General features: G+C 47.7%; 2 protein-coding genes across 23 annotated transcripts in view; one reads left to right on the forward strand and one right to left on the reverse strand.

The window, feature by feature from the left end:
- The first annotated feature begins 29 nt into the window (after positions 1-29).
- Positions 30-21,684, forward strand: lhfpl3 (LHFPL tetraspan subfamily member 3). The gene is made up of 5 exons (XM_030342167.1): positions 30-697; positions 814-1,279; positions 18,604-18,834; positions 20,243-20,287; positions 20,611-21,684. The coding sequence occupies exons 2-4, from the start codon at positions 853-855 to the stop codon at positions 20,263-20,265; spliced, it is 681 nt and encodes a 226-aa protein (XP_030198027.1). The 5' UTR covers positions 30-697; positions 814-852; the 3' UTR covers positions 20,266-20,287; positions 20,611-21,684.
- Positions 21,685-22,812: 1,128 nt separating this feature from the next.
- Positions 22,813-25,617, reverse strand: part of kmt2e (lysine (K)-specific methyltransferase 2E) — a 34,494-nt gene continuing 31,689 nt past the window's right edge. For all 22 annotated transcript variants that reach the window (XM_030342077.1, XM_030342085.1, XM_030342083.1 and 19 more), the window contains 3 exons: positions 25,172-25,251; positions 24,803-24,864; positions 22,813-24,708 (listed from right to left, as the gene is read on the reverse strand). In XM_030342077.1, the coding sequence (XP_030197937.1) occupies positions 23,884-24,708; positions 24,803-24,864; positions 25,172-25,251 (967 nt within the window). In that variant the 3' untranslated portion in view covers positions 22,813-23,883. The remainder of the gene's footprint in view (positions 24,709-24,802; positions 24,865-25,171; positions 25,252-25,617) is intronic.

Genomic DNA, 25,617 nt, shown 5'->3' on the forward strand with positions numbered 1-25,617 from the left:
TTTACCGAACAAACCAAACACAAACTTTTTTTAAATATTCGTTTTAAGAAGATACTCATATACTTCGAATGACACATCCAAAAGGACATGGCAACAAATGCGAATACCTGTCTGCCTACAAAACATTTAAGGTTGGGAACCATATGACCGTGCAACATTTAACAAAAATAATTATATGTTTGCTTTATGTAGGCGTTTGATATTTTATAACGCTACATTACTAATCTTTTTCGAAATTGTAGACGTATTCGTTAATTCGAATAGTGTTTATTTTGCGGGTCAATCAAGCAGCGCGTGAGGCGGATTAAGGGGCGGGTCCTCGCGCTGTAGCAGCGGTTAGCGTCCAGTTTAAATCAGTTCATTTATTGAGGCTGTAGCTGCGGTTCTTTCTGCCTCTTCGCCTTATCGGCCTTGTTTCTGTTCTCAAATCGGTGTGGGTTCGACTCCCACATGTCGGCTGGTCCCAGCGTCACCGTGACGTCCTGATGCCCGGCGTGCGGCTCAGGTAGGGCGGGTTGTTATGGTAGATAACGGGAGGCTCGTTCCTCGGGATCTGAAGACCGAGCTCCTGGTCTGAGGTCGGTTCTCCTGCCGCGCTCCTCATCGATTAACGGCCCCAAGGAGAGAGAAGAACCACGAAGTGAGAAGAAACCATAAGAGAGAGGAGAGGAACCCCGAAGTGCGTAGTGATGCTGCGGTGAGCGCACAGAGAGACTTCAGTAAAATCAGAGTGTCAGCATCGAGAATCATCACTGACTATCGTTCACTGAACGCGGGCCGTGAGGAGACCTGACGGGTTTGTCTTATCGATAGATCGACTGCTCGGGACCGAGAGACCCCTCAGCCCGCACCATGATCCCCGGGATGCCCGCCACCATGATCCCAGCCTCCGAGGCTGCCAAGATCTACCAGACAAACTACGTGCGCAACTCCCGTGCGATCGGGGTCCTGTGGGCGATCTCTACAATGATCTTCGCCATCGTGAACGTGGTGTGCTTCATCACGCCCTACTGGATCGGGGACGGCGCGGACAGCCCGCAGTCCGGGTACTTCGGCCTGTTCCACTACTGCATCGGGAACGGCATCACCCGGGAGCTGACCTGCCAGGGGAGCTTCACGGAGCTCCACACCATCCCGTCAGGGGCGTTCAAGGCCGCGTCCTTCTTCATCGGGATGTCCATGATGCTGGTGGTGAGCTGCATCGGCTGCTTCCTGCTCTTCTTCTTCTGCCGCACGGGCACGGTATACAAGATCTGCGGCTGGATGCAGCTGGCGGCAGGTAAGCTTCACCGGTTCATCAGATACACGCTTAGTGCACTGCGGAGTCAGGAACTCCACACATCGAGCATCTTGCCTTGAACTTCCACACATGGATTATCCTGTGTGGAGGTCTGGAGTCCGGACGTCCACACTAGAGCATCATGTATGGAGGTCACTCCTGACACGAGAGCATCATGTGTTGAGGTCCGGAGTCAGGACGTCGACACACGGAGCATCATGTGTGGATGTCCGTCCAAACACGTTACAAAACAATCCAGAGCCATGTCACAAAGTACTGGGACTAACAGGTGGATGCAGATGTTTAAATAGGCACTTGTTACCCCCATTATTCTCTTATATTACCTGATTCCAAGACCTTAAAGGGGTTTAAAATTAAGGCAGTTGAAATTACGGAGACAGAAACCTCAACAAACGAAAATGACACGCCTGCAACTCGGCAAATAACATACATTTAGCCTATATGAATGAATGAATTAATATTTTATTCCAGAATCAAAGTTCCATATTAACTTATGTAGCCTTTATATATCCCTCAATATATGTCTTTGTTTATATATATATATCAGATAAGCAGAAATGCAACACACGTCCTCTACTTTAGTCTTGAAATGTCATTCAGCTGAAGGTTAATGCTTTATTAAAGAAAAACCCTTTCAATAGAAAAAGAGGTCGAGATAAAGGTTTGATTCAATGGGCCTATTTCTTTCCTCTAAAATTGCACCTATAATCTTATTATACCGCACTTTAACTTTAATTATTTTAAGGAATTAGCTGATAATTATAGTCATCCAACATAGGTGTCACTGGTGTGAAATCTGACGCGGTTATGATTATTAGGTTCATACACGGGAAATAACTGATACAGGTTAAGAAATCTAATCACAGGTAAATGATGTATACAATAATCGAATAACAATAAAAAAATAATTGCATTAAAAACTAATTATTATTATTGTTATTGAGTTATTTATTAGATGCCTCATCCAAATTGAGGTGCAGTTAATTCAAATAGACCGTAAAGCGCTTAGGAATCTGACAAAAGGAAGTCTTCAGGTAGGCTGGGGGGGACATTGGGAATTTAACCCAAAATCTCTGGCCGGAAGTCCAACTCCCTAGCCACTACACTGTCCAGCCTGTTAATATGTTTGTTACCCGAATCGATACAGAATTATGACACTTCATGAATACCAAGTATTAAGTAAAGCAAGTGGTGATGTGAAAAATGTGTCCGCAAGCACTTGAATAGATGAAAGGCCTGAACTCTGGCAGGGTTTGAAACAGATTATCCTGCAGGGCAAACATCCCTGTACCACCAGCAGCATAATGAGGCTGCAGAGCGGCTGTTTGGGCTGGGCTGCTCTTCTTTCCAGAGATCAAAGCTGTACTTCTAATGCCTTGTGAGACAGGCAATATCCTCGTCTAACTTCATCCTCTGCTGCTATAAACTCTTCATCTCCTCCTCCTGTTCCACTGCTGAGCACCAGTAAGTAGGTTAGTTTTGCCAACCGTTCACCATGACAACTCAGTTCCTCCAGCCGCTGGTTCACTGGTGAACTGGGATCGTAGTTATTTTCAAGTCACTGGTTTCCTCCATATTGTAAGAGCCAATTGTGTTAGTTTTAATATTCCGCCCTTGCTTTTGGGTAAAGCACTGCCATTAAAACTAGAGTTAGTTCCCCAAGGCTTCAAATTGTGGTTGCCCATACTGCTCCATAGTATTTTCCCCTAAGGGATTGATCCAACCAACTAAGGAAAACCTCATTTCAAGCAGTGGGTCTGCAGTGGAAATGTTTAATTTGAAGTCAATATTTAACCTGTCACATCAAGGAAAGGGGTGTATGGTTGTTTTGGATAAGAGCGTCCGCTGAATGCCCTAAATGTTAATGTTGTGGTTCACCCAGTCACTGGAAAAAAAACGTGTCTGAGACGAATCTCAAAGCAGAGGTCAGAACAGAGCTGAGATAACCACAGAGAAACACCAGAACGATTTATCACACACAAATGCGAAAGTTACAGAAGAAAGTTCATTAAGAACCAAGATGGCCGCCAGGTGACTAGTTCCTCTCATCTCCTCATAAACTCATCCCAAACTTTCAGGGTACCACAATACCTCATCCAGCTCCCCCCCTCCCCCCTGCCCACACTCACACCCAGTGTTCAGTTGGCGCTGTTAAGACCACTGTGAAATTGGCTATTAAGAGATTCCAGGGGAATTGTAAGTGGCAATATGGAAGAGGCTTTGCTCATCATACACTTTTGTTGAACTTGGTGTTGAATTGAAAAATCCTCCTTGAGTCCTGAGTCTCCAAGAGCCATTATGGCTGGTATCGATTCCTGAGCTTTGCTATCAAAGAAGAAATGTTTGGTACCAAAAACGAAACATCTGCCTCAAACCAAGGACTATATTCGGTATCAAAAACAATATATTCTGTATCAGGGACTATACATTTATCTCAGAGGCAGCCAAGGAACAGACGTGACAAGATGAATGTGCAAGCAGATAAGAGAATTCCAACTGAAAGACCAAGTTGGTACTACACTATAAACATACAAAATGGAGAACATGACAGAAAATACATTAATTACCAGCACCGAAAGCTACAGTAATGTTTCACTGTCTGTCATTTGCATAATCACAATTTAATTTGATTTGAATATTTGAGGGCAATGTGAAGAACATGGAATCTACTCTTCTGTTTCTATATCCCACTGTTCTCTGCCCCTCTTTATTAATTTTCTCCCCCTGCCCCTTATTTACTCCATCTGCCCCTCTTTGACTCCATCTTCAACTGGCCCTCATTTGCTCCGTCTCCACCTGCCCCTTATTTACTCCATCTCCTCCTGCCCTCTTTTTCTTGCCGTCCTCCTGCCTCAGCACCAGAAGGACTTTACCTGAACCCTTTCTGGGGCTGATGAACCAACTAACTCTGACAACCAATAACACACACACACGCACGCAAGCACACACGCACACACACACACACACACACACACACACACACAGTCAGTGAGAGCTGCACAAAAGCCCTTTCATCTACCATCTGATTTTGATGCTCGGTAAACACTGTGTTGTAGGCCGTCTAGATGTCGCTAAGGTGTCTACATTCACAAAATAAATATTAGACACATAAGAACATGTTTCATGAACATGCATATTGCACATGCATGGAGGCATGACACACACACACACACATGCTGTGTGCTACAGACACCCTATTAGAGAAACAAAGTCGGTGGATTTTCGTTCCAGCCATGAACATCTATAAACTGAGAGAGCCAAAGTGCCCAGGATTTGTTTCCAGTAAACTATGCTTTTACCGGCTGTTTGTCGGGTAAGGTCTGGTCGTGAGTGGGGAGGATGCAGAAAGGGAAGCGTTAGCTGCAGTCAGTAAGAGCCCGCCTGGTTTCAGAGGCTCATTGATCTGTTAGGGAGTCGCTGCGGAAACTAGCGGTCGGTATATAGAGGGAAGCATGCACCACCACAACACTGCAGCACGGTGTGTGTGTTTTTGTAAAGAACAAGCCAGTGTGTGTGTGCTCATGATATGCTCCAATGATCTGTGTTGATATTTTAATATGCTGAATCTTTTTTTTTTAAACAAGCTCTAATCTTTTACGGTTATTTACGCACTCTGGAACATTCAAAGAGCATAAAACTAAATGTGACCCTCAGAAACTGACACACACACACACACACACACACACACACACACACACACACACACACACACACACACGTGCATTTCATTCCTTATTTTTCTCTTGTTCACAAGATGCATGTGTGCCAAGTAGTGCAAATTTGATCTTCCATTTGAATGACACAGAAGACTCAAAAAGATGATGTATGATTATTTCCGGGTGCTTTGATGCAGGATCGTAATGAAAGATGAATAGATCCAGGCCTGATGTTTTCGTGATTGCATGCTCTCAGCCAGGTTTTATATCGACTGTATGTTGCATTGTAACGCGTTGGAGCTTTGAGTCATCTATGTTAAGCCATGGTCTTTGTGGTTGGGAGGGAGCTCATTCGTGACATCAGCCAGGTCTTAGCCTGTTGTGGGTATCACCTAGTTCATAGCAGTCTGAGGGGCTTACTGCACTGCAATGATGTAACTTACCTAAGTATATAACGCTCACACACACACACACACACACACACACACACACACACACACACACACACACACACACACACACACACACACACACACACACACACACACACTATGGCCCATTGCAAAGTTATATAATTGGTAGTTTGTTTTTCTTTGGGTGTCACTCACTTGCTGTCACATGAGATCAGCCCAGCTCTTGCTCTCTCCTGTTTTAGCCGATTCTGTAGCGGGAAATAATCATGCAATTTCTTTCTCTCACCCCTTCCTCCCCATTGTGAAAGGAATATGCCAACACAAGGCAGCTCCTGGCTACACTCTATTCTCTAATGCACATTAGACTACTGCTGAGATCAGCAGTTCCCAACTGCAATGCTGGCCAACCTTTCTTTCACCATCAAAAACAAAAAAACATTAAAGGCTCAATTCTGATTGTAAAGTTCAGCCACGTCTGCGCATACCCATTGATGTGTGGTGGGTATGAAGATAAAAGCATTAGGATGCATTAACACCGCATTAGCACGCATTCAACTCAGCATCTTAAAGGGCGGTCAAAGTTCTGGATGTCTTTGAACAGAGCGTCCACCTGCACTTCAGCAAGCTCCACGCTGAACCTATTCAAAACTACTTTGATAATGTTATTTATTTATTTTGTTTTATTTTATATTTATTATACAGGAAAGTATTGAGAGTAACAAAGTTACAATTTAAAACGGGCCTGTCTCAGTGAAATAGCTGATTTCCAGCAGGTTCCTGTTCTGCAGCACATGTAACATGTAACAGGGACAAGATACATCACACGCCACATTTACATGCAACGCATAACAGGGACATAGCACGTCAGACATTAGTCTGACGTGTCATTAATGTTGATGTTGTTAATGTTTTAATTTACATTTAACTTTGAACATTAACAACAAGCTATTTTCAGTGCGCAGACCCTCCTTTTTCTTTTATTCAACACTATTGTCTAGCACCTGTGGATTACCTTTGGATGTGCGCACCACTCCTCTTTTATGTATCAAATGTGTCTCTTTAGATCCTGCTCCGAGAGTATCCTGAACCAAACGGGTCCACAACCCAATAGGGAGTTGGTTCTCACACACACACACACGCACAAACAATGTGGAGGAGGTGCACCAAAACACACACACACACACACACACACACACACACACACACACACACACACACACACACACACACACACACACACACACACACACACACACACACACACACACACACACACACACACACACACAATATGGAGGAGGTGCAAACACACACACACACACACACACACACACAATATGGAGGAGGTGCACACACGCACACAACCTGGAGGTGCACATACACAACATGGAGGTGCACACATCTCCATGAGAATGTGCATGGATTGTTGAGAGACCTGCAGAATAATAACATTAGCAGGATGTACACAGGTGCAACACACATTAGGATGCATCATGCGTTGTGCAGACAAGCAGAATAATAATGTAGGCCATGCGTTTTCAGCTAGCTATTTATTTGCCTGTCAGCTGCCAGCTGTTACTAAGATGCCCCAGCTAAGATTGGGGTAGCTGCCATAGTTGTAAAGCCACCTGGGATTGCATTCCATAACAGTCCAGAAGCTATTCTGGGTTGGGCTAATGAGCACCACTGGTTCGCCGATAGGTATTTAATGGTAGCTTATTTAGACTCAAGCTGGAAATAAATACAAATAATTGGTTGTCGTCAAAATCGTGTTTTTGAAATTTACCAATTGGCGAATGGACCAGATACTGTGGTTGATATCGGGTTTGCTAATTAAAAGTGGTGTGATAGGCAGATAGGATCCAGGAGTCTAACGAGAACCGGTTTGAGGTAAAACAAGACTGACATGTCTGATTGGAGAGTCACAGGGTACTTAGAGAGCTAAAGTGTGACTGGCAGGTTTGATTATCATTAGCTTGGGGAACAGAAAGCGAGAAAGCTCATAAAGAGCGAGAGATTAGTTAGAGATGAGGAACAGGCAGCCTGCCTAATGATGTCCACTATCCGGTGTCCTTCAAAGTCCTCCAAAAGTCTAATAGCCTTCGGCCCAATAGACAAAAAGATGAGATGGTCGATAGAGTTTCCCATCAACAGGGGAAATATAGAGCTACAGGCCAACAAAACACAGCAGCACCTGACTGAGTTTGCCAACCCATATGGGATGTTTTAGAGGGAGCTGGGGTCAGGATAGTCATGTTGTTTAGGGTGCGACTCCCCAATTTCTGCAGTCTATCTGCAGAGCTTTTTTTGCAAATTGCTTTTTTTATTTGCATTAAATGCTAACAGGATGGAACATACTAAACAACAGCTCATCTACACCAGATCTTCGTTCGAGTGGGATCTTTTCCAGAGAGCACCCTACCACAAGTCTCTGAATCAGGCTGTGACCACCACCCACCCAGAGTGTCCCACACGTCCCATGAGGTGGACTCACGGAGGCAGGGCTTCCATGTGTGTGCATGTTTTGACTTCTACAGCAATGTGTATTTATAGATTCTCCTTTAAAGGAGTTTGCAACAGCAGGAGTTGGCTGGCTCCAAGGTGAAGCCGGGAGGCGTGAGATGGGAGATAATGAGGGCCCCAGTGCGGACGCAGTCCTGCAGGCCGATGGAGCTATGCGGTGCTAACCCCGCTGTTTTCTTACAGCTAATCAGCTTCTATTTAGCACGCCACGGAGGATGTTGGGAGAACGGCAGCGGCTCGCTATGTTCACGGACATGCTGCAAAGCGGATACACAGGGGGGGGAGAAGAGAGAGAGAGAGAGAGAGAGAGAGAGAGAGAGAGAGATAGAGGGAGACAAGGGAGACCGCTATGTGTGTGTTTGTAGAATTTGACTTTTTGTATGTAGATCAGGTCTACGAATGAACTTGAATTGGACCTGATTATGAATCAGGGAATGCGGCGGAATTCAGTGGTTCAGCTGCTGGTGGGTGTGTTATTTCCGTCATGCAGAAAACACTGGTGTATCTGCTGCTGCCTTGTCCTATTGTGTTATCTAATCCTCAAGGGAGCGTCACTGAATAACCCTCTTGCTTACTTTCATTGTGTATGGGATCACTGACAAATCCCCCAGCACGACTAAGTGATAATCCCCAGGATCTCGAGCCTGTCCCCAAGGATAGAAACATTACTGTCTGCCTTTTCTTTTGCTGTGACTTTATGGATGTAACTTTATTTTTCACCCCTAGACTTTTTACAATAACAAGCTGGTAACTGCTTTGCCGTCACCAGCTGGTGCTAGTTGATCGAACAATAGTCAAGTTGTTAGGGTTTTTGACTTTACCTTGAAGGTTATGAGTTAAGAACCCAATGTCCACCATCTAACCCCTATAAGTATAATGACGTTTCTGAATTCCCTGCTTTGGATGAAAACATCTTACTATCATTGTTGTCTCTTTCCTTTTAGGCAGTGATCAAAACACATTCTTCATTCATAAGTGACCTTGCTCCACTGCAAAAATCCTCTTTTAATCACCAGTATCATTCGATCCAGACCCTGTCTTCCTCTTCCCTAGCTACTACAGCCAGAGTCTCTTCAGTCCAAAGAAAGAACAGCAAAGTGTGGGCTTTTTGTCCCCTCGAGGTCAGCCCTCGGCTCATTAAAGATGATCCCGTCTCTCCTCAGAATTAAGTCATGGCATTAGTGTTGCCCAGAGAATTAGGGTCGAGGTGGTGGCCGGGGGGATGAGCTGATTCGACGGTTGGCTAGACGGGACCTTCCCAGACCAACATACCTTCCCCCTACCTAATCGCATCGCAGATGGGGAACACACACACAGCACAGATTTCAGTCTAGTCTGGCTAGCTCGTTTGAACCCAAGCTGAAAGGTTCTGGATGATCGAACCCAGAAGTTCTGGGTTCGATCATCCCAATGTCAACAGCCTACCCTGTAGGCCTCCCTAAGCAAGGTGACCTTATGACATGTCTGAATTACCCTCATTCCCTTCAGATAAAACCAATGGGCAAAGGCTACTCTAGGGGATCCCCTACCTCCTCAGAAATCCTGTTTTGGTCACCCCCACTTTTAAATCCAATGTTTCATTGAAAACGTTGGCACATATAATATCGATAGATATATGCATCTGTCCTAGGCTGTCCCCCCCACCTTAATAAGGTTTCCTAGGCCCTTGCCAAAAGCAGATGCTTTTATCCACAGCGACTTACAGTGAATAGAATAAAGGAAGTAAATGTAACATCAGTAGATGGTAGCCGTAACAGAGGACCTATGGTTCTCATCGGGTGAATGAGATGGGTCGATGCCTTCTGTTTGGATCAAGAGCAAGATCAATCAAAGAGCTACATCTCCATTAGTCCCCAGAGAGTGCTAGAAAACGACAGCAGAATGAGTTAGTGTGTTGAGAGGTGTTGATGGGGTCGGGGTTTGGGGATTACTCAGAAATAGACAGGATGGTTTTCTCATGGAGAATGATACAGTGGCCGAAGTTTGAAATGTTTAATTGTTCTGAGTTAAGGGTTAACCCGAACTGGTGCCCTAATGAGCGAGCTAGTCTCAGATAGAAATAAGAAAATGATACTCAATTCTCACAGGAGACCAGTGTGAGGTCAAAATCAACATTATTGACTGCAAAAAAAACTCTCAAAGCCTTGGACAACTGTTTAATTTACTTTGAATATTATATATATATATATATATATATATATATATATATATATATATATATATATATATATACTGTAGATGCCCTTTGGGTTCAGCATCTTGAATGGTTTTGGTTCTGGAGTAGGTGATCCTCAGGGGAACCTTGATGTAGTAGTGGTTCTGGAGGAGCTGGGAGGAGGAGCAGGGTGTATGGATTTCCCATCTGGGTTTATCTTTGTGATCACCAAGCACCAATGAATCATACACTGGCTTGATTGTTTTCCTTCCTCTTATCTCCTTACTAATTATCTTCCTTTCTAAAAAAAAAAATCAGAATCTTTCCTCTGTTTTCTTCGTATCTTATCTTATCCAGCTCATCAATTCTCCACCACTTCTACTTAAAAAGAAAGTACTAATTCCTGTAACAGTTAATAGGGTTTACCCTTCATCCCCTACCCATGGGCCAAGCGCTAAGAACCACGATTGGTGGTTCCAATTACCTATTCATTGGATTACATATTGGCCAACAGAAGAAACAAAAACAGAAGACAAAGCTCTGAAGCAGTCATGTACAAGAGACTAACAAACATGACACCAGAAATACTACCAGTCATTAGCCACCGCAGCACCATAGCAGTAGAAGAGGAGGAACAGGCACTGGCAAGGCTAAAGATTTTAAAACAAAAACAAAGATACAGCACCAGACCAGACCAATGGATAGAGCACATCAAAGGTAAAGAGGTAAAGAATTCGCCCACATGGCCCCGATCCAACTTCTGCCCAAACCTGGGTCCAACGATCCAGTCGTTCCGTACTTTTCGTGGGGCAATACTGACCTACACGGTTTACTTTGTGAACTTCCAAGAACACAAGATGGCGGCTCATCATGGATATCCAAAATTGAACCACTAACAACCAGGACATCAAACAATTAGGGCTCATGACAAACATCTAAGCCCCATCCAACACCTTAAGACCAGCCGTGTGGCAAGTACTCAGACAACTCTTTACAACTGGATATGACCCAACTCACAAACCACCAGGATGTGGACAGCAAGAAGAATGGCAGCATCAGACTGAGAACCATGGAATATGAGCAGCAACCACACTCATCTTCGCCCACCTTTTGTGAAGAGCCTTCACGAGTACCACAGGAAGTGGAGGACGTGGTGGGTTTGGATTACAAAACCAAGAGAAATAGAAGAGCAGATAGAAGAGCACATGATACACGACCGAAAGGCAGAGAGCCTCAGAGAAGGCGACAAAAGAAGAAGAGAGGATATGGATTAACCAAACATAGGAACAACTGTCCAGGTTTGGACTTAAATGGCCCTCTTTCATTTATCAGTTAAACAATAGATCCTTGAAGACCGAGTGGTCTGTGTGCCAGTCTCAATCAGGTGTCACATGTTGATCAACTGAGAGAGGTAGTAGGTAGGTTATGATTGGCTTATTCAAGTCACGGTAACCCAATAGGTAATACGGGGGTTTGACCTTTTTGTTTTGCATAACCCAGAGAACAGGTTAACGATTGGATGGGCTCTGGTACGACCGTCCTCGTCATGTGTTTTATTGTAGTGAGGGTAGTGAGGGTCCACCTTGTAGCAGAATGGGGCTGGTGGTTAACATATCCTCTGATTGACCATCTTGGCCTAGTGGTCTATTTGTGATAAAGGATTTGGAAACTACACCTAGATGTGAATCTTCCTCTTCAGTAGAAAGTGTAATGGCTGGGGCAGTTTAAGATGTTTAATTAAATATATGTCTGTGGAATGACCGAGTGTATTTACCCTGTTTGAGACACTGTGAATGAAGGATGATGACATGGGATGTTATGTTGAAGAGACAACAACCATTAAGTAAGGGCTCGGCCATCCATCAGCGAGGCACCTGCCTTGGGCATCTGCCATGTTTAAAGGGTAAATGATGATGTGGAATTCAAAATAGTTGTATAGGTCATGCAGCTTTTCCGTGGTCATGCACACATCATACAGGACAACCCAAGCTCAACCCAGCTTTCAGCCTACGCCAGCTGTCCTAGCTGGTTCTAGCCATTTCACACAGTCCTAACTATTAGCTTAGCAGTAGCCACTTAGCACACTCCTTATTGTTAGCCAAATCCTAACCGGTAGCTAAATTCTAACTGTTAGCACAGTCCAAATGTTTAGCCTGGTTTCAGCCTATTTTTAGCTTGACCTGCATTCCTAGCCCTCTAGCTTCTAGCTATAGTGTAGCCACAGATGTTATAATGTTATGTCAAAGCTGTTTGTCCTCATTGTCCGGTCAGTGGCAGTTAGTAACATCCCTGTTTTATGTGGCCTCTGGAGGGAAAGGTCCCAGTCGGAGCCCATTGCTGTCATGTAGGACACGCTCATCCACTAGCTTCCTCTGCGGGCCATAAAATGAAACAACCCCCATCCCACCAGGTCACGGTAGAGAACAGCTCTTAAAATAGTCTAAACAGCCTGCATGTTCCTACAGGATTGAAGTGCAGACAGAGCCATCAAACTGATCTGTTCTGGGATTATATAAGACATATTTATATTTATAGATGCCGTTAGTAACCACTTTTTCTTTTTAGCGCAATCATGACCCTCATGCAGGGGCTACGCAGTTGACTGCTGCCAGTTTGTGGACTGTTTGTAACCACAGTTTACAGACTGTTTGTAACCACAGTTTGCAGACTGTTTATAACCACAGTTTGCAGACTGTTTGTAACCACAGTTTGCAGACTGTTTGTAACCACACAGTTTGCAGAATGTTTGTAACCACAGTTTGGAGACTGTTTGTAACCACAGTTTACAGACTGTTTGTAACCACAGTTTGCAGACTGTTTGTAACCACAGTTTGCAGACTGTTTGTTACCACAGTTTGCGGACTGTTTGTAACCACAGTTAGCAGACTGTTTGTAACCACAGTTTGCGGACTGTTTGTAACCACAGTTTACAGACTGTTTGTAAACACAGTTTACAGACTTTTTGTAACCACAGTTTGCGGACTGTTTTTAACCACAGTTTGCAGACAGTTTGTAACTACAGTTTGCAGACTGTTTGGTGGTTTTTAAGTTTGAGGCACTGTTACAGATGGAAAGAAATGTTTTATCATATTCAGATCTTTCTGTGGCTATAAAGAAATGTGCATTGGCGGACGCTATGAGTAAAGAGCTCTGGGGCGGGTTACAGAGAGAGAGAGAGATAGAGAGTGATGAGAGAGGTATATAAAGGCAGAGAGAGAATGATAGAGAGAGGTATATAAAGGTAGAATGAGAATGATAGAGAGACAGGTAGACAGAGGGAGAGAGACTGGTTGGGTTGAAGAGAGAGTGATATAGACAGGTAGACAGAGGGAGTGAGAGAGAGAGAGCCACCGCAGTTGATCACTCTCCCTCCCGAAGTGTTCTGCTTGGATTCTGCGGTTGCCATGGAAACAGCCATCGCTGGCTTGCAGAATCACTCGCTCTTCCAGGGTAGAGGAAGGGTCCTCAGGACGATGGAGTGTTTGTTTGTGTGTGTGTGTGTGTGTGTGTGTGTGTGTGTGTGTGTGTGTGTGTGTGTGTGTGTGTGTGTGTGTGTGTGTGTGTGTGTGTGTGTGTGTGTGTGTGTGTGTGTGTGTGTGTGTGTGGAGAGGTGCACCCTGGGAATGGACTACCCACAGGCTCGGTGCGTCTCCATGGTAATTACGTGCAGGGTGGATTCTGCTTCCCGTTGTACCGGGGCCCGACGCCCACCTGGGCTCTGGTCCGGGCTGGAGTCTCTGTCACCACGGCGACCTGCAGCTGCACACAGAGAACGGCGGCGGGGAGCTGGTCAGACACACAGGGGACACCCGGTTAGATAACAGTTCCCTCAGCACCTCCTGCTGCAGAGCCACGCCGGGCCCCGGGGCGTTATGTAACGAGAACCACCACTAGTGGGTCGTTATGTAACGAGACCGGCCACCAGTGGGCTTTCGGGGTATTTGGGGCATGCGTTTTGAATGCGTCTCTCTTAGTTGGTAATTGGGATGTTATGCTCTATTATTGTCTGGTGGAGGGAGTCGACGGAGTATGTGTCTGTTAAGTCAGTACTGCTGAGGAGAGAAAGGGAGAGGGCCTACTCTCCTTCCTTTACAGAAAGTCGGAAGATAGGGGGGCAGAGAGAAACCTTTCAATCAGATATGGAGGAGGAACCTTGGAACCAAGGTGCGAGCGTCGAGGGAACCCTCGGAGTCCAGCCTCAAACACTAAAGTATGGAGTAAAAGCAAAAGCAAAAGTGTTAATCGTTAAGAAACATAAAGTGAGAAAGACAGACGTAAGGAGAAGACACTCCTTACAAAACCCTGGCACAGCGTCTCACAGTGAGGCAGGGTAAATTCAGAAAGATGGTAGTCGAGGTGGTTGGTGGCGTTGAATCGGGGATGGTAGTAGGGTTGGTGACGGAGGTGGTTGGTAATTAAGATGGTGTTAAAGTGGGGATGGTATTGGTATTGATGGAGGTGGTGCGCGAGGTGGTCGTTGGTGGTTAAGATGGTGTTAAAGTGGGCATGATGGTGGTGGTGGTGGTGGCAGGATTATAGTGTGTCGCAGGACTTTTCAGTTTTTTTGTTGTCTACCCCCTCCTATTGAGCGGAAAGAATGTGGTACCATGGTGATTCAGCGTCAAGAAAAAATTACAATTGGTACCCCCTTTCCTGCCCCGTCTGCTTCGTTCTCTCTCAGTGGTGAACAAAATATGAGTGAACAATTCCTTATGAGACTAAACCATTAAGAACCAGTACACAGAAGGGATTGGATATCATTCTGCAAATCTGACTTGCCAAGGGGCTCCCCAAACGACCTGCTAGGGGTTCCTGAGCAATCATCTCCAACGCAAGCACGAGGAGCCCACATGGACCCATTACCAGTCAGGACGGGTCAGGTTCTGGTGGAGCTGGACTCACTGCTGCTCGTTCATCTCAAACCAAATTAAACCAGAAGAGAGAGTGAGTCTGATTTCTGTCCTCTGAAGACTTTATGATATTTACTGATGGTGTTACTGAGTGCAGTTCTTCCTCAGCTCTACTTGAGGAGACCCCAGTGCTTGCGTCAGAGAAGGTGATTGGACTGTAAGTGGGATCCTCAATCAATGTAACGACCCACCCCTCTAAGGGGCTGTCCTCTAATACCTAACGATTTTAGTCCCTTCGATGTTTTTGTTGTCAATTTCGTGAATTGTTCCTTTTGAAATAAGGATAAATTCCTTATTTCGTGGTTGTCCGTTCTGTTGCTCTGTACTGTGCTGTTCTTTCATTCATTCATTACTAACTCCTCTTCCCTGAGTTTGAATGTGCAACTTAACGGGCATCTCAAAGTCTTTGAAGTGGTTCAGTGGTTCTCTCTCTCTCTCTCTCTCTCTCTCTCTCTCTCTCTCTCTCTCTCTCTCTCTCTCTCTCTCTCTCTCTCTCTCTCTCTCTCTCTCTCTCTCTCTCTCTCTCTCTCTCTCTCTCTCTCTCTCTCTCTCTCTCTCTACTCCATGTCTCAGAGGAGGTGTATTGGTATTCTGCTGATGTATCTCCTCCTGTTTATGCAACCCTCCTCCATCCCACAACCCCCCTTCCTCACATGAACGCACACATGGTGCACATGCAATTCATCACACAACAATGTTCACGCATGCAAACACACATCTTTAAAACAACTCTACCGAAGCGGCATGATGCATCTCCCTCTCCCCTTCCCTCCCTCCCTTCCTTCATACTCTCTCTCTTTACTGTTATCCTCTCTCTCTCACGGAGAGATTAATATAGAAATAACAGGCGCAGAGGCTTTGGCCCGGAGCCCGGGACCATGTGGTGGTCAGGTAGAGAGGAGGGGAAGTGAGGGAGGGTGAACACGCTGTGCTGCATGCTGAACTACGGAGGACAGCTGGTCATGTTGAAGAGAGCAGGATGTAGCCATGGGGAGGGGGGGGGGGATTTGACGCAGGGGGCTGAAGCGTAGCTGCAGCTTTTCCCTGGGAAAACTGCGTCAACGCTTAAATTAAAAACACATGCACATTTCAACCGTGTATTTCTGCATATGTCAGGGACGTCAAGTCTCCCGTTACGATGCAAGCCCAAGGGAAACTGTGGGAATCGCACCGTCTTTCATAACCTCTAAGGATGAGTCCTGTGACTGAACAGTGTTGAGCCGTTAGCTGTCAGAGAGGAGGGCTCTGCTGAACACTAGTCGTTGGCTTATGCAGCCTGCCACTCTAAATCACCTCTGACGCAACGGCCGCGCCATGATCCGTTGGGTACGTAATATCAAGGCCAGGGATGAGGTCAGCTCAGACTCTCTCCTCAAAATGCTCGGCGTCTGGGACATGACATAGCGCTGCAAACAAACAGATGGTGGTTTATGATATCGGACGCCACGTCGGGAGGAAAGAATCCGCTGAAGGAAGACAACAAGCATTTAACTAATCAGAGTGGATGCTCTCGCATCTCAACAATAATTTATTAAGATCGATGGGCAACTGCTAAGTCCGAGGCTGGATCTCATTAAACACAATTGTGAGATGGAAAGAGAGACATCGTCATAGTTCCTCTCTGATCTCCCGTGAGGCATTGTGTGGAGGAAAGCTCCGTGAAGATTTATGGCGGAGACTATGTGCGATGGCGTGGTAGCGGTGTGCTGCCAATGGGGTTAGGGCGCCGTTATGCGGTCGATGACTTAAACACAAACACGCCACGACGCACAGCCCCGGGACGTCATGAGGACCGGTGCCTCCCACACACAGAGCGCCAACGCCTCATTGAGCTGAACTGGTGAGACGAGCAGTCTAGTCAGCAGAAGGACTTTATAGAGTTGAATAAGGGGCCAGTGGAGCATGATAGACATGGAGATGCCAGGGACTTGTGTGGCTGATTTGGTCCACTAGTGTGTGGAGGGGAAGCCAGCAGCAGGGCGTGGACACCACGGGACAGAGGGCATCTCAACAAGGAGGGCTAATGGACGGCAGCTCGTATCTGATCCGATGTGAGGAACCAGGGCCCCCCGTTCACCCAGGAGCAGCAGCAGAACAGATCGAGGGTGGGGGCAGAAGGGGCCGGTCAATCGACATCTAAATACATCTCTCACTCTGTTGTCTTGAAAAGGGGCTTGAAAAGAAACCATCTTTTAATAAATCGCATGTTTAAATCCTTCTCTGATCTAATGTGGATATCAGATAAGGGAGGGGAGAATATATTCCATAAAACATTAGCCTAAAGCCAAATAAGAAGTCCCTCTGGCAGAAGGTTGGATGAAGTGCCTGCCCTGCAGGTGTGACATATTCACTGGTGTATTATTAATGTGATCACCGCTATGATGAGCGTCGTTAGTGGGATCAATGGCAGTATTAACAGTGCTCAATACTGAGGGTGAGCGGGCTCAGTAGAGCTGGCTGCAGGGTACCTCTGACTAGACCTCATAAAACGCTACAACCCATCATCATCAGTATCTCTGAAGTCCTTCTATCGCTGTCCCGTTCTCTCTCCATCTCCATCCAATATACAGCAGTGGCTGCTCGGTTCTGGCTCTGTGGGTTCCACCGAGCCAGAGGTACTGGTGGTCAGACCTCATATCTACCACATGTATGTGTTGATATGTGTCAGGCCTGCTCAGTAGAATACACGGCCAATGGTATATCCATGATTCTCTTCTATAGGGAGAAGTGAGAGTCTGGATGATATGGAGGGAATGGATGGAGGCTGTGTGGGCCAAGAGGGAGGACCCTTAAAGGATGTGTCGCTTCCTTGGATTATCTCCCACTTAGGCTGTTAGCCCTATTCATGACCCCCCCACACACACTCTCTCTTTTGACAGCCCTCCAACCAGAAACAGACCTCTAAGACGTCATCGTGACACTGATTGGCCTGGTGTGTTTGTGTGTGTGTGTGTGTGTGTGTGTGTGTGTGTGTGTGTGTGTGTGTGCCCTTGTGTGTGCGTGCGTGTCAGACATCCAGATAATGAAGACAGTGCAGACAGCCCAGTTCCCATATACACCCCGGTGACGTGTACTCTCTACTACTCTCCTCCAACATAATGCGGCATGCTATGTCTCTCTCTCCATCTGACTCTCTCCCCGTCTGTTTCTCTCGGCCCACATACTCCCATTAATATTCCTCTCTCCTCTTCTGTTCCCAGCAGGTTCATGACTTCAGTCCCCAGGCTGACATGCTGGTGTAACACAGTAATGTTCTTATAATGATGCAGAGACGTGACGCACCACATCCACCTCCCCACAGTGGCACGGGCCAACATAAGAACACAATCTGCAGTGGCGATTGGTTCTCCAAATCTAAAAACGTCTCAAAGGACTCTTTCGCAATTTGTGTATTTTCCCCCATTGCGTTCCCTTTGGGTTATAAACGAATGCACACTCGTGATTCAGAATGAGCAATCGGTTGGTGGAAAGTTCCAGGTAACGATGGCCGTCCATAGAGCCTTGTTTGGTCCCGGATGGGCGTGGACAAGATGGCCGATCTCAGGACCCCTCGGTAGGATATAATACCTGTCTTCTCATGGCCTGTTCTTCTCCTTCTCTTTCACCTCCACCCTTGCCTTCCCCGTGCCGCTCCCTCGCCCCCCAGGTACCTGTCTGATCCTGGGCTGCATGATCTACCCCGATGGCTGGGACAGCGACGAGGTGAAGCGCATGTGCGGCGAGCAGACGGATAAGTACACCCTGGGGGCGTGCTCCGTGCGCTGGGCCTACATCCTGGCCATCATGGGCATCATGGACGCCCTCATCCTCGCCTTCCTCGCCTTCGTGCTGGGAAACCGCCAGGACAGCCTCATGTCCGAGGACCTGCTGGGAGAGAGTGAGTTCATGAGGCAGCTCCTCCGCCTGTCTGTCACATCCTCCGTCCAGCTCCGCCTCCTCCTCCTTTCTACAACCACGTCCTCTTCTCATCTGGCCTGCTCCTTCGCACACCTCCTCTTTCATCCTGCTCCACCACCTCCCTCCCCCTCCTCCTCCACCACCTCCCTTCTCCCTCCTCCCCCACCTCCCTCACCCTCCTCCACCACCTCCTCCCTCACCCTCCTTCACCCTCCTCCAACACCTCCTCCCCCACCTCCCTCACCCTCCTCCACCACCTCCCTCCCCCTCCTCCCCCACCTCCCTCACCCTCCTCCCTCACCTTCCTCCACCACCTCCCTTCTCCCTCCTCCCCCACCTCCCTCTCTCCACCCCTCAACCTCCATCTCCTCTCCTTTCAGCCACCTCCTGGTATCCCTCCACTCTCCACAACCTTCTCCTTCCCCTCATCCACCCTCCTCTCCTCTACCCTCTGCCTCCACCCTCTCCTTTCCTCTATCATCAGCACCAGACCTGTTAGTGCTATCATCAGGACCAGACCTGTTAGTGCTATCATCAGGACCAGACCTGTTAGTGCTATCATCAGGACCAGACCTGCTAGCTCTGTTAGCTCTATCATCAGGACCAGACCTGTTAGTGCTATCATCAGGACCAGACCTGCTAGCTCTGTTAGCACTATCATCAGGACCAGACATGTTAGTGCTATCATCAGGACCAGACCTGCTAGCTCTGTTAGCACTATCATCAGGACCAGACCTGTTAGCGCTTTGAGCTAACCGACCGAGAGTGCATCAAGGCAAACCCTGTTTGAGTGAGTGAGTGAGTGAGTGAGTGAGTGAGGTCAAAGCTAGGGACTGACCGACTACAAAGGAGCACTGACCAGAGATTGAGACACGTGAGAGTGTGGAAAACGAATAAGCACCGTCTGTGAGGGCATACAAATGAATGCACACAAGCAAAGCCCAGATCCTTCAAAACAATCAAACGTATGAATAATTCAAAAGGGCCTTTAGTCCAGAAACACCACCAGGTCCACTACCTCACTGGTCCATCTTATACTGATGGTGCCTTCATAGAAAACCTTTTATGTTTTGACCACCACGTTCTACAGTGAAGTGTTGATTGAACTGACTTTCCGAAAACCCTTTCCAGAGCCAAAAAAACAGCACCATGACCGCAAAACGCAACTGCAAAAAGCACAGTACAAATGCAAACGCCACAGATTAAGGGCAGTACATTGTGATGTCCTCCTACAGTGTAGAAGGTGGACAGCCCATCCTGTTTAAGACACTTCATCACAGATGTAGGGAGGTTGTCCTAGGCAGTTGGTTGGCCGCCTCTGGGCCTCCGTCCATTGTGGTCAGTGGTGCGATGATGACCAAAGGTAACGCCCCCGTTTGTCTCCACAGAGAGCGGGAACAAGGCCATATGACCGGTGGAACACCTTCTCCCAGGTAACCAGGGCTTCATACTACTAAAGCAATGTCTCAGTTGAGATCTGTTTAGATGTACTCTATTCAATCAGTTTCGTAAAACAATTGTGTTTGCTCAATAAATATTTGATTCTTTATATGGTCTAATGGTTGTCATGGAGCCGTTGCTGTAGATTGATGGAATACATTATTTATGAGTCGTGTTTAAATACAAACAGATTTTTTTTTTTAATATTATTTCCTTTTGGATGGAGGGAAGGAGGGGTAGGGGTCTTAAGAGGAAGGGCTGGGAGCTCTGAATGCCTGGTAACCATGACACCGGTGTCTCTGTGTTTTGGCTGCAGGTGTTCCCCACTATCAGGACGACACCTTGGGTCCTGACCCGACCTCGTTCTACTCAGTCCATGTTGAGCCAGGAGGAGACCCGCCGGCAGGACTTGAAGAGCATGTATTGAAAGCACTTCAGGACCGCCAACCTTGTTAAATATCTTTCTTCGTCTTAGCACTCACCAGCCTCACCTTGACTCTGGTTTTAAGCTGCAGTTCAGGAGCTCAAAAAATGCACAAAGAAATAAAGCAACTAGCTGCTACCTAAAACTTTATGCTGTACAGGGGAAACAAACAGAACAATGTTTCTCAAACCGTAGTGTGGAAACACAGGATAGAGTTTCTTATCTTCGTCTCTTAAGTTGTGTTTTGAAAATGTTTTCTTTCGGGGGCTAAACAACACCTGATTGGTTCTCTGCCCCTGTCTGTCATGAAACCTGCACCCCAACAGCATCCAGATGCTGGCTGAAACACCGTGAACATGTGGTTAAGCTGATGAGGTTGGTCTGCTGGGACAGAGCGATTGGCTTATCGTCCTCAAGGATCGCTGCAGATATTGGACCAGAATATTGGAAGTCGAAACATTTGTCATGGGTATGAATTGTAGATCTTGTCTATACAGCTTCATTTAGATAAGTTCCCTTGTCCTCTTGACTTCACAACGTTCACACACCAACAACACGCACCAAGATACGGTCTGTCGCAGTACTGCCATAGCATCATCTAAGGGGGATTTATTGAGAGGCTCTTCAGCAGAAAACTAGTTTCCCTGAGATAACAGAATCCATCCTCAGTTAATCCCTGTATAGGAACTAAGGACGGACCCAGATCTACAGGGGGTCAGAGGTCAACGAGGTCAGAGCTCAATGGACATTCAGGTTGTAACGTCTCCGCCGTCCACTCGGTGGAAGTTGACCTCGTCAACAGAGAATCTTGACAGAGGACACTGCAGTGTGTTCGGCTTACAGATGTTGTCCATACTGGAGATGCAGTGATTTAACTGCCGAGTCTGTATATATTGACATGTGTACATTTTACATTGTAACTACTGATTAAAGATTAAATTGAATAAAAACTGAAACTCTTACGTCTTTACCGACACCATTCTTTGGGGTGAATATTTTGTGTTCATTCTAAAAACTGTGTGCGTTTTATGACACAATGGTAGTTGGCCTTATGTCAAACTATATCCAGGTTTTCATAAGACTTAGACTAACCCTAACCCTATAATCAACGTTAGCTCAGTTATTGCTTTAGAATCTTGATTTACACAAAATACAAACTTCCAAACTCAGTAGTTCATCAGTTGTGTTTCATCCACATACTTCTTTAGAAAATGAATAACTGGTCACTTAAACCAGATCAAAGCAAACAAATTGAGCAGACACCGAATTAAAAGGTTAGTTACAATTTGGTATAAATAAATATAAATCCATAAAATAGGTACAATCGTATATCTTACCACTTTTGAAATTTAACACATCAAACCTAAGCCCAGTTATTCACCTGGCCAAATCCAAAAGCATTTTCTGGTCCTTAATAGATTAGTCTGAATGTTTAGGAAACCTTGAATAAAAACTAAGAAAGTAATTGGATTGTCGTTAAATATTGAATATATACAAATCTATACATTTACACACACATTATTCACATTCATATAAATACGATTTGTTAGTTCTGGGATACAAATAGTAAACCTATGACAGGACAGCAGTGAGTAAGAAGTAACTTGATCAAGTACTGCCAACTAAAGAGCATATACTGACGCAGAGGCGGTTCTGAGGTCCGGTGTGGCAAAGAAAGTCCAGAGCCGGTGGTTTGGGTCAGGATAGAAGTTATGAAACTTGGGAAATCCACTCCAAGGTTTTCTGAAAGAAAAAGGCTCAACATGTTTCCTATCTGCTCAAATGAAAACCAACAGCTCGTCCAACTCAGCCATGGTGGAGTAACACACTGATGTTGTTTATCACATTTGTTCAGTAGAGTAGGGCCTGGGTAATGAGTGATAATGAGTTTCATGTGTGGAAACACTTTGAACCACTACTTTGGTTCTTCGCTGTGTTAAGACGCGTTTGTTGAATTCAGGGTTATATAACTGGTAACATTATATTAATATCTACTGGTATTGTATTCTACCGGTCCTTTGGCGCCCCCTAGCGGCCGTCAGGGATACGGCCACATTAACCGCCTCGTCAGAGAGAGACACACGAAGCAGAGAGTGGTAGAAAACTGTCATTAAAGTGATTTATTATAATGGACAATGAAAACAGCCAACCAGTGCAGTGTCTGTGAGTCTCTGCCCTCCACACAAACATACACTCACACACAAATAATAATAATAATAATAATACAAAATAATGACAAAGTCGAAGAGAAAATAAAATGCTACAGTCACGGAAACATTCAGCTTTGCCAACAGAGCGTTTTTGTATTTACAACAATATTCAAAAAATGGGGGCGGGGCGTGGCAACGCGATGTACAAGCATAGAAAAGACAGGAAGCAGATATATACACGTGTTCCTGGGAGAACCTATACATTAAATACACTTTCTACAAAGAACCTCCATATTGAAAAATAAACCGCTAAACGCCGTAGCTATGGTGAGACCGCCCGGATACCTTAGAGGTACAGCACTCGTCTGCACACGCACATGCGCACACACACTACAAGACGTCAAGAAACACACTCTCCACACACACCCTCCACACACACACACACGTAAAGACAAGGACAAGAAAGTCCTGCACACACACACAAAGATGAAAAGACACACTCTCACTCTCTCGGCGGCTGGCTGAATGTGTGCCGGAGCGACCTGTAGCCAGGTGAAGGAATAATAAAATAACTCTGTGTGGGGAGCAGGCGACAGACGGAAGAGAGGTGACTAGCTAGAGGGGGGGGGGGGGGGGGGGTAGGCTGGAATGTCCACTGGTAAATAGAAAGTGCCTTACAACAGGAGTCCAACTAGACACAGGGGGGGGGCTATAAAAATGAAGAGGCGGCGAGGAGGCCGTCCAGTCCTGCCTCCTCGCTCATCTTGGTTTCTTTTTTCTTGATTCTTTTAAAAGACGCGCGGCCTGTCTGACTGACGTCTGTCTGACGTCTGTCTGTCTGACGTCTGTCTGACTGACGTCTTGTCTGACGTCCCCGTCCGTCTCCTCAGGTCTCTAGACGTCCCGGGCCGGGTCCCTCGTCCCATGTGTTGACACGTACAAAACATATCTTACAGCTTATGTTACACAAAGGGGCCCCTCTCTGTCAGAGTCCTAGGGGCCGGGGGCCGGGCGGTCAGTGCCAGCCGCCGCCCAGGTAACCAGGGCTGTGGAAGGGTCCGGCGGAGGCGGGGCCCCCGCGGGGGGGCGGGACCTGGCCCGGCGCAGTCTGTTGGGGAGGGGGAGGGGGCGGCGGCGGGGGGGGCAGTCCTGTCTGCTGGTGGGGGGGCGGGGCCCCGGGGAAGCCGGCCAGGGTGTGGAAGTGGTGCGGAGGCGGAGCCTGCATGGGGGCGGCGGACGAGGGGGCGGGGGGAGGAGGGGGCGGAGGGGGAGGGGTGAGGGAGAGGAGGGCGCCCCCCCCCGCGGTGGGGGGGTGCTGCTGGGCCCCGGGGGCCTGCGGCGGGGGAGGGGGCGGGGGGGCCGACGTCAGCATGAGCTGGTGCTGCGCCAGGGAGGGGGGGGGCTGCATGTTGACGTGCAGCAGGGTGGGGGGGGGGTAGTGCAGGGCGTGGGGCAGAGTCTGCAGCAGGGGGGTCTGTGGGCCGGGGGGGTACCCGGGGAAGGGCCCCGGCGCCGCCGCCGGCCCCGAGGGCTGGCCGGCGAAGTAGGGGCTAGGGGCCGCGGTGGGGGGCCCGGGGGGCGGAGGAGGAGGAGGGGGCGGCGGGGGAGGGGTCCCCTGGGAGGTGTACTGGGCGAAGGGGGCGGGGCCCGACTGCGTCTGCGGGGGCGGGGCTTGGGGCGGCTGCGTGGAGAAGAGCCCCCTTTGGCCGCGGAAGGGCGAGCCCTGTGGGGGGGGCTTGGCGCCCGGGTAGGGGCCCGGCGAGGAGGCCCGCCTGGTGGGGGTCAGCGGGGGGCCCTCCGGACCTTCGTCCTCCCTGGTGGGGCGACCGGGGGAGCAGGGCTGGAGAGAGAGGAGCAGAGGTCAGAGGTCAGAGCGGGCGGGGGGGGGGGGGTGTATTGTTAGTAGCGATGGCCAGCTCAGGGGGTGGCCCTACCGCAGCGGGGGGGGAAGGAGCGTCTCTCACGGTAGGACCCTCACCGCCCTCGGCCTCTCCGTCTGGAACAGCAACAGCAACATCAGCAACAACAACATCAGCAACAACAGCAACAACAACAACAGCACAGGACGTCAGAACGCAGGAGGGGAACACGCTGTGAGCCTCTTAGGCTGACTCTGGCTCACTTACAGTTTGACTGTTGATTAGTGGGCAATGTCCCGGAAATAATCCGCTAAATAAACAAATAAAATAGGGGCACGGGGGCGCTAGTGTGTCTGTGTGTGGGTCCATGCATATGTGTGCAAGTATCTGCGTGCATAAGGATCCTGTGTGTGTGTCTGTGTGTGTGTGTGTGTGTCGACCTACCGGTGTCCTTGTCCTGGCTCAGCAGCAGGGCGCGCTGGTAGCTCCGCTCTCGGGCCTGCTCCACAGACGTAGAGGAGATCCTGAGGGGAACAGCGCCACCTGTTAGAGGCCTGCAGCTTTACCGCCATCACTGTGGTCTCATCCACCCCTCTGTGGTCTCATCCACCCCTCTGTGGTCTCATCCACCCCTCTGTGGTCTCATCCACCCCTCTGTGGTCTCATCCACCCCTCTGTGGTCTCATCCACCCCTCTGTGGTCTCATCCACCCCTCTGTGGTCTCATCCACCCCTCTGTGGTCTCATCCATTACTTTTGTAGTCTTCACGCCTGGCGTCCATGATTGTAGTCCTGCTGCCATATGAGCAGCTGCCTATGAGGTCTATGTCCGTGCGCTTCACTACAGCTAGGTCAGTCTAGTGTGGGGAGTCAGGAGGGTCTGGGTTCGAG

Source organism: Gadus morhua, chromosome 19 (genome assembly GCF_902167405.1).
Source record: "Gadus morhua chromosome 19, gadMor3.0, whole genome shotgun sequence".
Lineage (NCBI taxonomy): Eukaryota > Metazoa > Chordata > Actinopteri > Gadiformes > Gadidae > Gadus > Gadus morhua.

Bases quoted from the DNA above. Each gene is read 5' to 3' on its own strand.
- lhfpl3 (XM_030342167.1), top strand. From the start codon at position 853: ATGATCCCCGGGATGCCCGCCACCATGATCCCAGCCTCCGAGGCTGCC. The intron at 1,280-18,603 runs GTAAGCTTCACC...CTCGCCCCCCAG, and splicing joins CTGGATGCAGCTGGCGGCAG to GTACCTGTCTGATCCTGGGC. The intron at 18,835-20,242 runs GTGAGTTCATGA...TTGTCTCCACAG, and splicing joins CGAGGACCTGCTGGGAGAGA to AGAGCGGGAACAAGGCCATA.